The sequence below is a fragment of the Bos grunniens genome, chromosome 13, assembly GCF_055505025.1.
Source record: "Bos grunniens cultivar Pamir isolate PY7600 chromosome 13, Bosgru_T2T1.0, whole genome shotgun sequence".
Classification (NCBI taxonomy): Eukaryota; Metazoa; Chordata; class Mammalia; order Artiodactyla; family Bovidae; genus Bos; species Bos grunniens.
In genome coordinates, this window is record NC_141177.1 from 22,330,506 (window position 1) to 22,341,859 (window position 11,354).

An 11,354-nucleotide genomic window follows, 5' to 3' on the forward strand; every position below is an offset into this window, starting at 1 on the left:
TCCTCCACCTGCCTTTTTTCTGTGGAAAAACTTTAGTCCAAGAGTAAATTTAATCAGAGAAGTGAGAAAATGCAGAAAGAAAAGTCAAGCAAGACAAAATAATAATACTTTATCCATTAAACAAAGTCAAGGACTTTTAGTCCTTCCTCAAGGACTTTAGGGAGAAGGCAATGGCACCCCACTCCAGTACTCTTGTCTGGAAAATCCCATGGATGGAGGAGCCTGGTAGGCTGCAGTCCATGAGGTCTCGAAGAGTCAGACACGACTGCGTGACTTCACTTTCACTTTTCACTTTCGTGCATTGGAGAAGGAAATGGCAACCCACTCCAGTGTTCTTGCCTGGAGAATATCAGGGACAGGGGAGACTGGTGGGCTGCCATCTATGGGGTTGCACAGAGTTGGACACGACTGAAGCGACTTAGCAGCAGCAGCAGCAGCAAGGACTTTAGGTAATATTCTGATCCATGTCCTTCGAGCTGTTTTGCAGACACTGAAACACCCATCAGGTGGAAAAGTTGACTCTGTGCTACCCATAAGCATGTAGATCCCAGACGGGTTGGCATTGGAAGGTTGATGCTGCTGCCTCCCAATTACCTCACCACCAACCAATCAGAACAATGTCCACGAGCACTCCTCACCATCCCCTTCAGGGCAGGTCACAGTCTTGAGAGCATTAGTCCACTGTGGCCCCCCTTTGCCTGTGGAAGCAATAAAGCTATTTCTTCCTACTTCTCTCAAAACTCTGTCTCTGAGGCTTAATCCAGCACCAGTGTACAGGGGCTGAATTTTGGCAACAACATCTCAACATGAAGACATTTCTTCAGGGACGCCCACCCTGACTTCTGTAGATTAGGTCAGTCCAAGTATCAGTACCACATAGCTCCCCTTCTTAGCATTCATTTGTTCTGTAATTGATTAGGGTGACAATTACAGACTTCCAGATTCATGAGGACTGGAACTCATAACACCGGAATGAGGTCTCATTCACTCTGTCCCCCAGAGTCTGCATGTGGTGGATGCAAGTATTCGTTGATTGAATGAATATTGTCCCAGCTGCTCTGCTGAGTCCCTCCATCCACATCCAGGGTGTCCATGGAGGTGTGCTGCTCAGATGTCTCTCAAGAGAACCTGCTGTGAGGAGGGTAGGTGTATGACCATCTCTGGCTGCTACCCTTTCAGAGCTCCTGAGTGTTCCTGCCAAGGCCGGAGTCCCCCAGGCTGCGCCTACCTAGCCAAGGACTGAGCACAAGGGGGCTCTAGGGATGGGTCCATTTTTCCCAATACAAGACTCCTCCTTTTTTGGTCTAAAGCTCCCTATTGACCTGGTCAAGACTTTCTCAAAGATGCTGTGCCAGTTATCAATGTATTGTCTCTCCACCCCAAACTCACCCCTCAGTGCCTGCTCTAAGATAATGAGCCTGACTCAGCGTTGTCCCCTGTACAGTGAGATGCTGAACTTTGCCAGCAGAGGGTGCTGGAGGGGACAAACCAAGAAGAAAGGAGTCTTCTCTTCTTGGTTCTGGGGGGTGTGTGTGTGTGTTTGTGTGTGTGTATTCCTATATAATCTGCTTTTTGCCCCAAGACCAGCCCTCTCCCTCAGCACACCCCTTCTTACAATATTCCAAATCATTCTGCTCCAATCACTGTGGCCTCCTTGATGTTCCGCAGACAAACTAAAATCCTATCTCAAGATCTTTTCACTTGCTGTTTTGTTTTCTCATTTGCCACCTCGTCTAAGAAGCTTCACCTGCTGCTAAGTCGCTTCAGTCGTGTCCGACTCCGTGCGACCCCATAGATGGAAGCCCACCAGGCTCCCCCGTCCCTGGGATTCTCCAGGCAAGAACACTGGAGTGGGTTGCCATTTCCTTCTCCAGTGCATGAAAGTGAAAAGTGAAAGGGAAGTCGCTCAGTTATGTCCGACTCTGAGCGACCCCATGGACTGCAGCCTACCAGGCTCCTCCATCCATGGGATTTTCCAGGCAAGAGTACTGGAGTGGGGTGCCATTGCCTTCTCTGAGAAGCTTCACCTACCACCCTCCAAACCCCTTTTAACTCTGTCCTTTATTCTGCTGTTTTGTTCCTTCATAGCACTGCCTACAGTGTAACACGCTGTGTACTGTACTGACTTATTCCCTTTTCTGTCTCCCCCACCACGTGCACGCGCGCGCGCGCACACACACACACACACACACACACACACATAAAGAAACGCCTCCTCCAGGAGGCCAGACACTGTGTGTTGTGTTCACTGCTGCATCCCCAGGGCCTGGATTAGTACCTGGGACACAGCAGATACCCAGAAAGTATTTGCTAATTGACAGAATAAAGGAATGTCTTTACCTCTGCTCAAGCCATTCCCTCCACCTGGAATGCCTTCCCTCTCCCTCCTGCCATTCCAAATCCCACCTATCACTAAAGGCTCAACCCCAACCCCTTCTCCTCCAGGAAGCCCTCACTGATAAGTGGGGTCCTGGCAAGTGGCTTATTGCCCCTCACTTACTGTCCTGCCTAATCTTAGGTATAATGTAGGCTTTATGGCAGGTAGAGACTGTGGTGGAGACTAAAGGCAGATGAGAGCCACCAGCTTTATTGGGGTTAAGGGAGGGGAGGGGCCTCCACAGGCTCTGGACGAGGGCGGAGCTGCAGGGGGAGCCACCGGGATTCCATGTCACTTCTTCCACTCCTTCCTCTCATAGTCCCACCGGGAGGCCAGACCTTGCACGGGGTTGCCCTTCATGTCCAGGATGCGCTGGAGCTGCTGGGCCTTCCACTCATCCGTCAGGGTGATGGGCTTCTTACGGAACACTGCAGGGAAGGAACCAGGTAGGACCCAGGGCATATGGGACCCTGCCAAGCCCACCCCCTCCCACTGAGTCAGGGTGTCCAGGCATGGGGTGGAGATGCCCTGCACTGAGGACCCCTCTCCACTCTCTCCATCCCCCACTAGACTCCCCACTAAAGCTGCACTCCAGGTTCTGTCCCCAGCTTCACCTTGGACTCACTGGGGGAACTGGGCGAGGTCCTTCCTCTTTCTCAGGCTCAGTTTCCTCATCTACTCTGGGACCCAAGGATAGGAGGAGCACTGGCTTGAAGTCTTTTTGGGTCCAAATCTCAGTTCCACCATTCCCTCACTGCGTTACCTTGAATAAATCACTTCATCTCTGAGCCCCAGTTTCCTAACCTGTCAAAAACAAATCCTGTCCACTAGGCTTGTGGAGACTGAATTTGTTAATATTTATAATGCAATTAGCAGAATGCGGGACAGATATTAAGCTCCTAATACATGATAGCTACCATAGCTTCCCTGGTAGCTCAGTTGGTAAAGAATCTGCCTGTAGTGCAGGAGACCTAGGTTCGATCCCTGGGTCATGAAGATCTCCTGGAGAAGGAAATGGCAACCCACTCCAGTATTCTTGCCTGGAGAATCCCACGGACAGAGGAACCTGGCAGGCTACAGTCCATGGGGTCGCAAGAATCTGACACAACATAGCGACTAAACCACCACCACCATAGTTATAATTACTGAGTTTGTTCCAACTTATTGGGAAGCGTCCAGCATGAAATAGTTTCTTATGCTTCCTCTCAAGAAGAAGAAGATGAGAGCGGCCAGTTTTATTGGGGTTAAGTAAGAGGGAAGCATAAGAAACCATCTTCTATGTTGTTTAAGCTCTTGAATATTGGAGACTCTTTGTTACAGCAGCTGAAACAATATGTTGAAAAGTTCATGGCTAATAACAACAATCAGTAACAACACCGTTCATAACTGTGTGCCTGGCACTAGCCAACAGCTCTCTCATTAAATCCTCACAAGAACCCTGAGATATAGGCACTATTATTCCCATTTTACGGATGAGGGAGTTGAGACCCAGAGAGGCAGAGTCCCTACATTCCAACCCAGGCAGCCATGCTCTGCCCTTTACCCTACATCACTCTGGAGGACTTTTCAAAAACTCTTCAGATGAGTACTAGCTTAGTTCACTTATCAAAACTTGGCTGATGGTTATGACCACAAGGGCATGGCTGAGGACTGTGGCTGGGTGAGGCACTGCCACTCACCATAGACCCGCTGCCACCAAATCAGCAGACCTGTGAATCCACAGAAGAAAAAGACACAGCCCATCACTGTCTTCCACTCGTTGGAGCGTCGGTTCATCTCTGCGAAGGTCTGATGGAACTGGAGCCGGTACACTGGAGGCAGGTGGGCGGAGGGCGGGGGAGGTGCCTCAGATACATCCAATTCTTGGGCCAACTCTTGGCCTCGGGGACTTCCAGCCACCCCCTCCCTGCAGCAGAAGCTGTCCATTCAGCAAATTCCTACTGAGCATCTACTGTGTGCAAAGCATGGCTAGGAGCTGATGATGAGGCTCGAAGCTCCCGGGGGCACTTCTGGTGGGCAGCACTTGGTATCACACATCCTTCCTGCTTCCGAGAGCCAGACCCCTGCTCTCCCATCCAACTCACCTGCCTCTTTCTGCTCCATCCCCCCAACACCACTCAGTGAAGCCCAGGACTCTCCATGCTCTCCAGCTCCCATATCCTTCCCCATGCTGTTTCCACTGCCTGGCAGCCCCTCCCCCTCACCATCCAAGGCCAGCTGGAACAACCCTTCTTGGGAAAGCCTACCAGGATGCATCTCACTCTCTCCTTTGGGTTCTCACAGCCCCATGAACACACCTCACCCAGCAGCATATCCTCTATTACAGCTTTCTGGGTTTGCATTGGTTCCCCCACTGGACTGGGAGCACCCTAGGGGCAGGAACCCTCCCCATGATTCACTTCTGTGTCCCCAGCATCACCTAGCATCAGGCTGTGCTCAAACAGTTGTGTGAATTAAAAACTGAATGAACAAAAGAATGAATTTCACCACTCAGGTATGCATTTGAGTATTTGGGTGAGGGGGTTCTAGCTGTCTTGGCCAGGGTTTCTCCCTGCCGGCTGCTCCCTAACAGGTCAGGCCCTTCTTTGCAAAATCACTCCCATCCCCACCCTGAGACCTACGGGCCACCTTCTCGGCGTGGCTCAGCTGGGTCCAGCTGCCCTTCTCCTTCTCCTTGAGGGCCCGCTGGTCAGCGTTGAGTTCCATGCAGAAGGGCTCCTCGGGCATGGGGTAGGAGCGCTGGGCATGGTAGTTAGTGTAGGGGGGAATCTTCTCCTTGCCGTGGGCTGTGGGCACAGGAAGGAGCTGAGATGAGGCTGCCCCTGAGACATCCCAGCACCAACCGTAAGATTAACAAAGAGGGTAGCACTTATTGCCGGAGAAGGCAATGGCACCCCACTCCAGTACTCTTGCCTGGAAAATCCCATGGGCTGAGGAGCCTGGTGGGCTGCAGTCCATGGGGTCGTTGAGGGTTGGACACGACTGAGCAACTTCACTTTCACTTTTCACTTTCATGCCTTGGAGAAGGAAATGGCAACCCACTCCAGTGTTCTTGCCTGGAGAATCCCAGGGATGGGGAGCCTGGTGGGCTGCCGTCTATGGGGTCGCACAGAGTCGGACACGACTGAAGCGACGCAGCAGCAGCTGCAGCACTTATTGAGCACTTAAACTGTGTGCCAGGAACCATGCCAAGGCCTTTGGGCAGGTTGACTCTGGCTTGGCATGGCTCTGAGACAGTGATATTAGTCTCATCTTACAGAGGAAGAAACTGAGTAGCTAAGGGACTTACTGAAGTTTGCAGAGCAAGAGGGAGCTGGGCCAGGGTGGCAGTTCAGCCCCTCTGGCTCCAGACCCTGTGTCCTCTGGGAAGATCTGGGGTGGGGATGGCACATCAGGCAAAGGCAATGGGCGGGGAAAGGCTCGAAGAGATGAACCTGGGATGGCAGTTGGGAAACTGCTCCGCAAACTGGAAAGTACTAGACCTCTGCCCTTAATGAGTGGTCACGGGCATGGCTTTGGAGTCGTGAGACCCCAGGTCCACCCCGCCCCAGCTCCGACAAGCCCGCTTTACCTCACTGTGTTCCACGTCCTCACCTGGAAAGTGGGGATAGTAAGTAATCCTATCTCACACTGTTGTGGAAGCTTCAAGTTCATGCCCGGGGCCCGAAACACAAAAGTTACACTAATAGAGGTTGGTTTCACGTCTCACTTCCATGCCTGGAAGCTCTCCCTGATAGCCTAGTCCTCAAGGGCTCCGTGTGAGTGTCCAGAACAAGGCTGGGCCCTAGAAGAGTCTCAGGAAAGCTTCTTCTGTTTACTGTCACCTGGGATGCCCTCCAGGAGGGCATTGGTACCACCTTGCCCAGAGAGCATGGGAACTGCTTTGGGAAAAAGAGTCCCAGGTCTGGGACCGTTTGATCATCTGAAAAAAGGAGATAACGGCACAGTGTCCACTTCACGTGGCTGCTATGAAATCCAAATGTGTTAATCTGTGCAAAACATCGATCCCAGCTCAGGGCACACAGTAAGGGCTCAATAAATGTTATCTGTTATTCTCCAGAGGATCAAGAAGGCCCGTCTAAAAAAAAGAAGGCCCGTCTATCTGGCTCAAGTCTCCCCTTCTTTAGGCCTCTTTCTTCCAACTGGCTTGGACACAAAGGTCTGGAAGGTTCTGTCAGCACCCTCTGCCTCCGGACACAATGGCCTTAGGAACCTGAGGTACAGGCGTCAGGCCCTGAGAACACTTCGGGGGAGGGGGCTGCTGTCTATATCCTGGATGAACGTGGCCCCCCACCAAGGACCAGGATTATGGGAAATGGTTCAGGACAGGCCCAGACCAGCATGGAAGGGAGCAGGAGCAGCCTGCACACAGGACCCCTGCCCCAAGCCCCAGAGCTAGGCAAAGGAGGACATGTCCACGTCTTACCGGTGCTTCCTGGGCTGTGGATCCCTCGAATTCCAAGGCCCCCTTGCCTCAGGGTCAAGCTCCAGGCAGCTCTGAAGGTCATCTGGGACGTGGTTTGGGGTGAGTCTTGCCCCCACACTGCCCTCTGCCCTTCCCCTCAGGACCAGACAGAGACACAAGGTTTACACAGGTGTGGTGACTGGGAAAGGCATGGTCTCCAGGATATCAAGGTCATCTCCAGCCCCTGCCCCCTTCTAAGTTTGTATGATGGGGGGTTGATGGGGCTTCTAGACATTGGGAGCCCCCTCCTGGGGCCTCAGTTTGTCATCTGAGAAGTGGGACGAGGCCAAACTCTTGAATCAGGGCCTGAACAGTTTGGATCTGGGAGCCTCAGTTCTAGTTCCAGCCTCAGCTCACAGTGGGTGGCTAGCTTAGACAAGCTCTCTCAGCTGTTTGCCCCCCAGAGGAAACAGGGTGGGAGTCCAGGTCGGGAGGGAGCAGTTCCTGGGATAACTGTCTTGCTACAGGGCCATCTGCCAAGGTCTCCTGCAGATGGCTTGCCCTCCCCCTCTCCTCCCGCTGTAATTGGTTGCCTACGTGCCTGGAAAGCCTGCTCTGCTGGACCTGGTGGGAGAGAGGGACAGGCGAACCCAACCCCCCCATCCCCAGGGAAAATCAGGATTTGGCAATCTGGGGTGGCAGGGGGTGAGGGGGCTGTGAGGAGGAGATTCAGAGGGGGATAAAGACCAACTTGGTCAGAGATAGGAAGAGGGGGCACACATCTGGGGAGAAGAAGAGGGTACCCCACTTCTGGAAACTGAAAGGACCCCTACATCTAGAGAGAGAGAGAAGGGCACCCAATAATTAGATAGAAGGTAGGGTGTACCATATGTGGAAAGTGGACAGACACCCCACATTTGGAAAGGAAAGGGTCCCCATCAGTGATAAGTGGGTGACAGAGCCCCACCTGTGGGGAGAGGGAAGGAGTAATCTACATTTGAGGAAAGAGATAGTGTCCCATATGTGGACAGAGGAAAATTCCCCTCACCCTTGAGCTGCCAGTAGCCCTCAGCCCCCAGATCATCCTCCACAGCAGTGACCCCACAGGTCCTGACGGGGTGATGAAAGCCAGATTCCCAGCCGCATCCCCCACTGGCCGGTGTTTGGGCAGCTGAGGCTCTCCCCAGCCACTCACTCACCTTGCGGCTTGGAGAGAGCCAGAACGCGACCCAGGTCTGCAGAGCAAGCAACAGAGAACAGGCTGCAGAGGGACTGGATCGCTGGCGCCTGCCCGGGGCCCGCCCCACAGCCTTCCCCAGGGCCGCCCCTGCGTGGGAACGTCCTGCCTGTGAGCGCCCAGCCCGCGTCCCTGGGGGCTCCCACCCACAGCCTGGGGAGAGGGATTGCACAGTGACATTGACACCATGCCTCAATTTCCCTGCCCATCCAGGTCTGGCCTCTGGAGACCACCAGCTGATAGAGCCCTGGGTCCAGGCAACTGTGTGTCCTGGACTGGCCCAGCCCTCTGAGCTGGTTGTCCCAGGAACTGGATCTTCTTGCCTTCACACTTCTGCTCACTGCTGTTTCTTCTACCTGGAATACTCTCAGAGGGCTTTTGAGGACCCAAGTCTTGCCAGCTTTCGAGCGCAGACCCAATGCTTCCTGCTGCAGGAAGCTACAAGGATAGAATTTGGGGATGGCCTGTGGTATACCACCTGGCATTCATGCCCCCAATCACAATGACAGGTGAAAATGCCTCCCTCTGGGGTTCAGCTCTTAGCTGTGTGACCTTTAACAAATGGCTAAACCTCCCTGAGTCTCTTTGTGTAAAGATTAACTATGTCAATAGAAAAGCATCAGGCACATTTATTCCAGGACTGTTTATTAAGACCTGTTAGAGCTGGCATTATTGTCTATTGTTTAAACGTGTGAGGATTTAGAGATAAACAAAAGTGAACACAGTCCTTGCCATTACAGGGCTTACAATCTAGTTCCAAGTAGAGAGAGTCCTGGACAAAGACCCAAAGGCAGAAAAACACAGATGTGTTCATAGAATAGAGAGAGAACATCTTGGTCAGATTGTAATGGGTAAAGGAGAAAGTTGGAGAGAGACTAGAACACCAAGCAGGGCTTTGGAAGTCATGGTGTGGATCTCAGATTTTATTTTAAAGACGGGAGGCCAATAAAGGTAAAAGGGGGAATGATGTGGTTACTGGAGCAGAACATGAGTTCAGTAAATGTGGCTTGAGATTGTTAGAATACTGATGCTGGACTGATGGATGAAGGCTGTGAGTCCCTTCTGTGGCCTGGGGCCAAAGCTTTCTAGGTGTCCAAGCTCTGGTCCAGTGAGGTGTGTGGAGGACCCACCCATCCATCAGGGTTCCTGTAGCCCAGTGAGGCCATAGCGACCCACTCTATCCACTGCCTGGAAGAAGGGGCTTACTGCTCCAGAGGCAGATGAGCCTTGAAGAGAGAGATCCTCCAGTGGGCAGGATGCAGGCCCCCTCCATTCTGGGAGATGAGAAGGCAGTGTGGGAGTCTCCTGGATGTCTGCGACCCCAGTGCCCAGGATTGGCCCTGCTTACTCCTGGAGACTGCTGCTCCCCCTTCCCCTTGATCAAGGGGATTCCAGAGTTGAGAGAACCCCAAGAGGATCACCTCACCTCTTGGATGCTGTCAGGATGTCCTGAAGAGTAAGCCTAAGGACAGAAGAAGAGGGAAGACCCGCCTTCAGGCAGCCTGGGGAGGATACACTTGGTGTCTCATCAGAACTTTCCAGGCTGGTTGCACTGGAGTGAGTGGCTGATGTGTGAGTGGCAGCTCTATTGCTGCCTCAATGGCAACCAAGCAGCGCCATTTCTGAGCCTGTTTCCCCAGAGCTCACAAGCCTCCCAAGAGAAGTCATCTAGAGAACTTGACCCTCTGTTCTCCTCTACCATCTCCCACTCCTGCCTCTATGGGAACTCCAGTCTCCAGATGTGGGGTAATGTTGTGACAAAGAACATCTGTTTGGGAAGCTGGCCCCAGGGCTGAGGGTGATGGGGTGATGGCAGGCTCCAGGCGGCTCAAGGTTGACATAGGGCAGCAGGACCTTCTGGGGGGTGATGCCCAGCAGTGTCTCAAGGCCTGGAACCTGGGAATAGTCAGACTCTTCTGTAAAACAGATCTCTTGGAGGTGTCAGGGCCAGGGAGTAGGAGTCCTCCCTGGGAACCTTGGTGGGCACAAGGCGGGCTCCAGGTAGAGTATTACAGCCCACTCAGGGCAAGGGGTCCTCTATGTAAATGCAGGCTGAGATTTCGGAAACAGCTGGAATGGGAGGTGAGAGGCTCTGCGGCTCCAACCCTCCCGGGGGGAGCCCATATTACAGAAAGGAACAGCTCTCACTCGATCAGATTCAGGGAGCCCCTGAGATTCTGCCCAGACACAAAGACCTGAGCCACGACCTCAGTATCCCATTGGTACGACCTTCTCCCCTCACCCAATTCAGACTTCATGTAGGACCACCTTCATTCTCCCAGCTTGGAGGAGATACAGAGAAAGCACCCGAAGGCGAAAATAAGGAGGGCTGTTGCGTTGGACAAAGCGTCGCAGACTCGTATTCCCAGCCCCATTGGGAGCTCCTGGAGCCGATTGAAAATGGGGAGCCTGAGACGAGGAAGGGCGCGGGACGAGGCCAAGGACTGGGCGGGATATGGCGGGTAGCCGGAGCCTGAGAGTAGGAGTGGACCGGGTTTATCCTTAGGGGCGGGGACTGAGAATTAGAGGGGGGCCAGGGAAGAGCAGGGGCGGAGGCACTAGGTGGGTGGGGCCAGCCGGGTGGGGGAGGGGCCAGTGAATAGAGAGGCGTGGTCACGACAAAGAGCCTATCCCTCTCCTTCTCTCCAGCTGGAATGCCGGCTGACGTGCCAACTCCCAGCAGACACTGTAATTCAGGAACTCTGAGGCCTTCAGGGCCCCAGGCGGCTCCGGGCAGCAGCTCAGGCCCGGAGATCGTCGATCGAAGACCCGGAGATACACCAGGAAGCAGTCTAGACAGCGCTTCTGCAACTGTGGACAGGCGGGCCGGGTCTGAACCGACGCCGAACCAGGGCTACCACGGGGACAATCGCTAGTGGCGGGTTTCCTGGCCCTAGGAAAGACCCACGTGGTGCAATCGGAAGCAGGTGAACGCCCTTGGCTGGATTTCATTGGGACCGGTGGCCTGGAAGATCGAAACCTCCTTCCGGCAGGTCTGATGTCTCTGCACTACACCTGGTGCATGAAATACACGAAGCCCTATATGTTCAGCCGGAAGAGCAATTCCTCTCAGAGTTGCTGGGAAGATGTTTGAGGCCGACCCCAAGGGACCATGAGGTTGTCACTCATGGCCTCTTGGCCCCACCCACAAGCGGCCTTTATTCCAGGTCCCGCCATCTGTCTTGTCACTCACACTGCTCACCTACGCCCGTCGTCTCCTCCCTCCTTCCTCGTCCTGGAGCTGCCAGTCATCCTTCCCCGGTCCCTCGAGCAGTCTTCAGGCCCGCTCTTCTGGACTCTACCTCGTAGGCTAGCATTCCACCAAATGACGCCCT

The 11,354-nt window shown here is 53.6% G+C and overlaps 1 protein-coding gene and 1 long non-coding RNA gene across 11 annotated transcripts; both read right to left on the minus strand.

Moving 5' to 3' along the window:
* Positions 1 to 2,566: 2,566 nt before the first annotated feature.
* On the minus strand, positions 2,567 to 8,237 carry COX4I2 (cytochrome c oxidase subunit 4I2). 10 transcript variants are annotated; one of them, XM_086332531.1, is made up of 5 exons: positions 7,982 to 8,237; positions 6,804 to 6,932; positions 4,999 to 5,163; positions 4,057 to 4,086; positions 2,567 to 2,805 (listed from the first exon to the last, which is right to left on the minus strand). In XM_086332531.1, exons 1-5 carry the CDS (start codon positions 8,226 to 8,228, stop codon positions 2,669 to 2,671), a joined length of 708 nt encoding a protein of 235 aa, XP_086188657.1. In that variant the 5' UTR covers positions 8,229 to 8,237; the 3' UTR covers positions 2,567 to 2,668. The 10 variants fall into 10 exon arrangements, with proteins under 10 accessions (XP_086188657.1, XP_086188656.1, XP_086188653.1 ...); XM_086332530.1 differs by having other exon boundaries at positions 6,804 to 6,938; XM_086332527.1 differs by having other exon boundaries at positions 4,057 to 4,188; positions 6,804 to 6,938.
* A 410-nt stretch (positions 8,238 to 8,647) lies between these two features.
* Positions 8,648 to 11,354, minus strand: LOC147360441 (uncharacterized). The gene is made up of 2 exons (XR_015139151.1): positions 11,222 to 11,354; positions 8,648 to 11,034 (listed from the first exon to the last, which is right to left on the minus strand). It is a non-coding gene; the product is annotated as an uncharacterized LOC147360441 (long non-coding RNA).

What these genes read in the sequence shown, in the direction of transcription:
- COX4I2 (XM_086332527.1), bottom strand. Translation starts at nt 8,228, where the DNA reads ATGGGCAGGGAAATTGAGGCATGGTGTCAATGTCACTGTGCAATCCCT. An exon ending in CCACAGCCCAGGAAGCACCG is followed by an intron (nt 5,164 to 6,803) that starts GTAAGACGTGGA and finishes CTGTGCCCACAG; the next exon opens with CCCACGGCAAGGAGAAGATT. An exon ending in CCACGCCGAGAAGGTGGCCC is followed by an intron (nt 4,189 to 4,998) that starts GTAGGTCTCAGG and finishes ACCTGCCTCCAG; the next exon opens with TGTACCGGCTCCAGTTCCAT.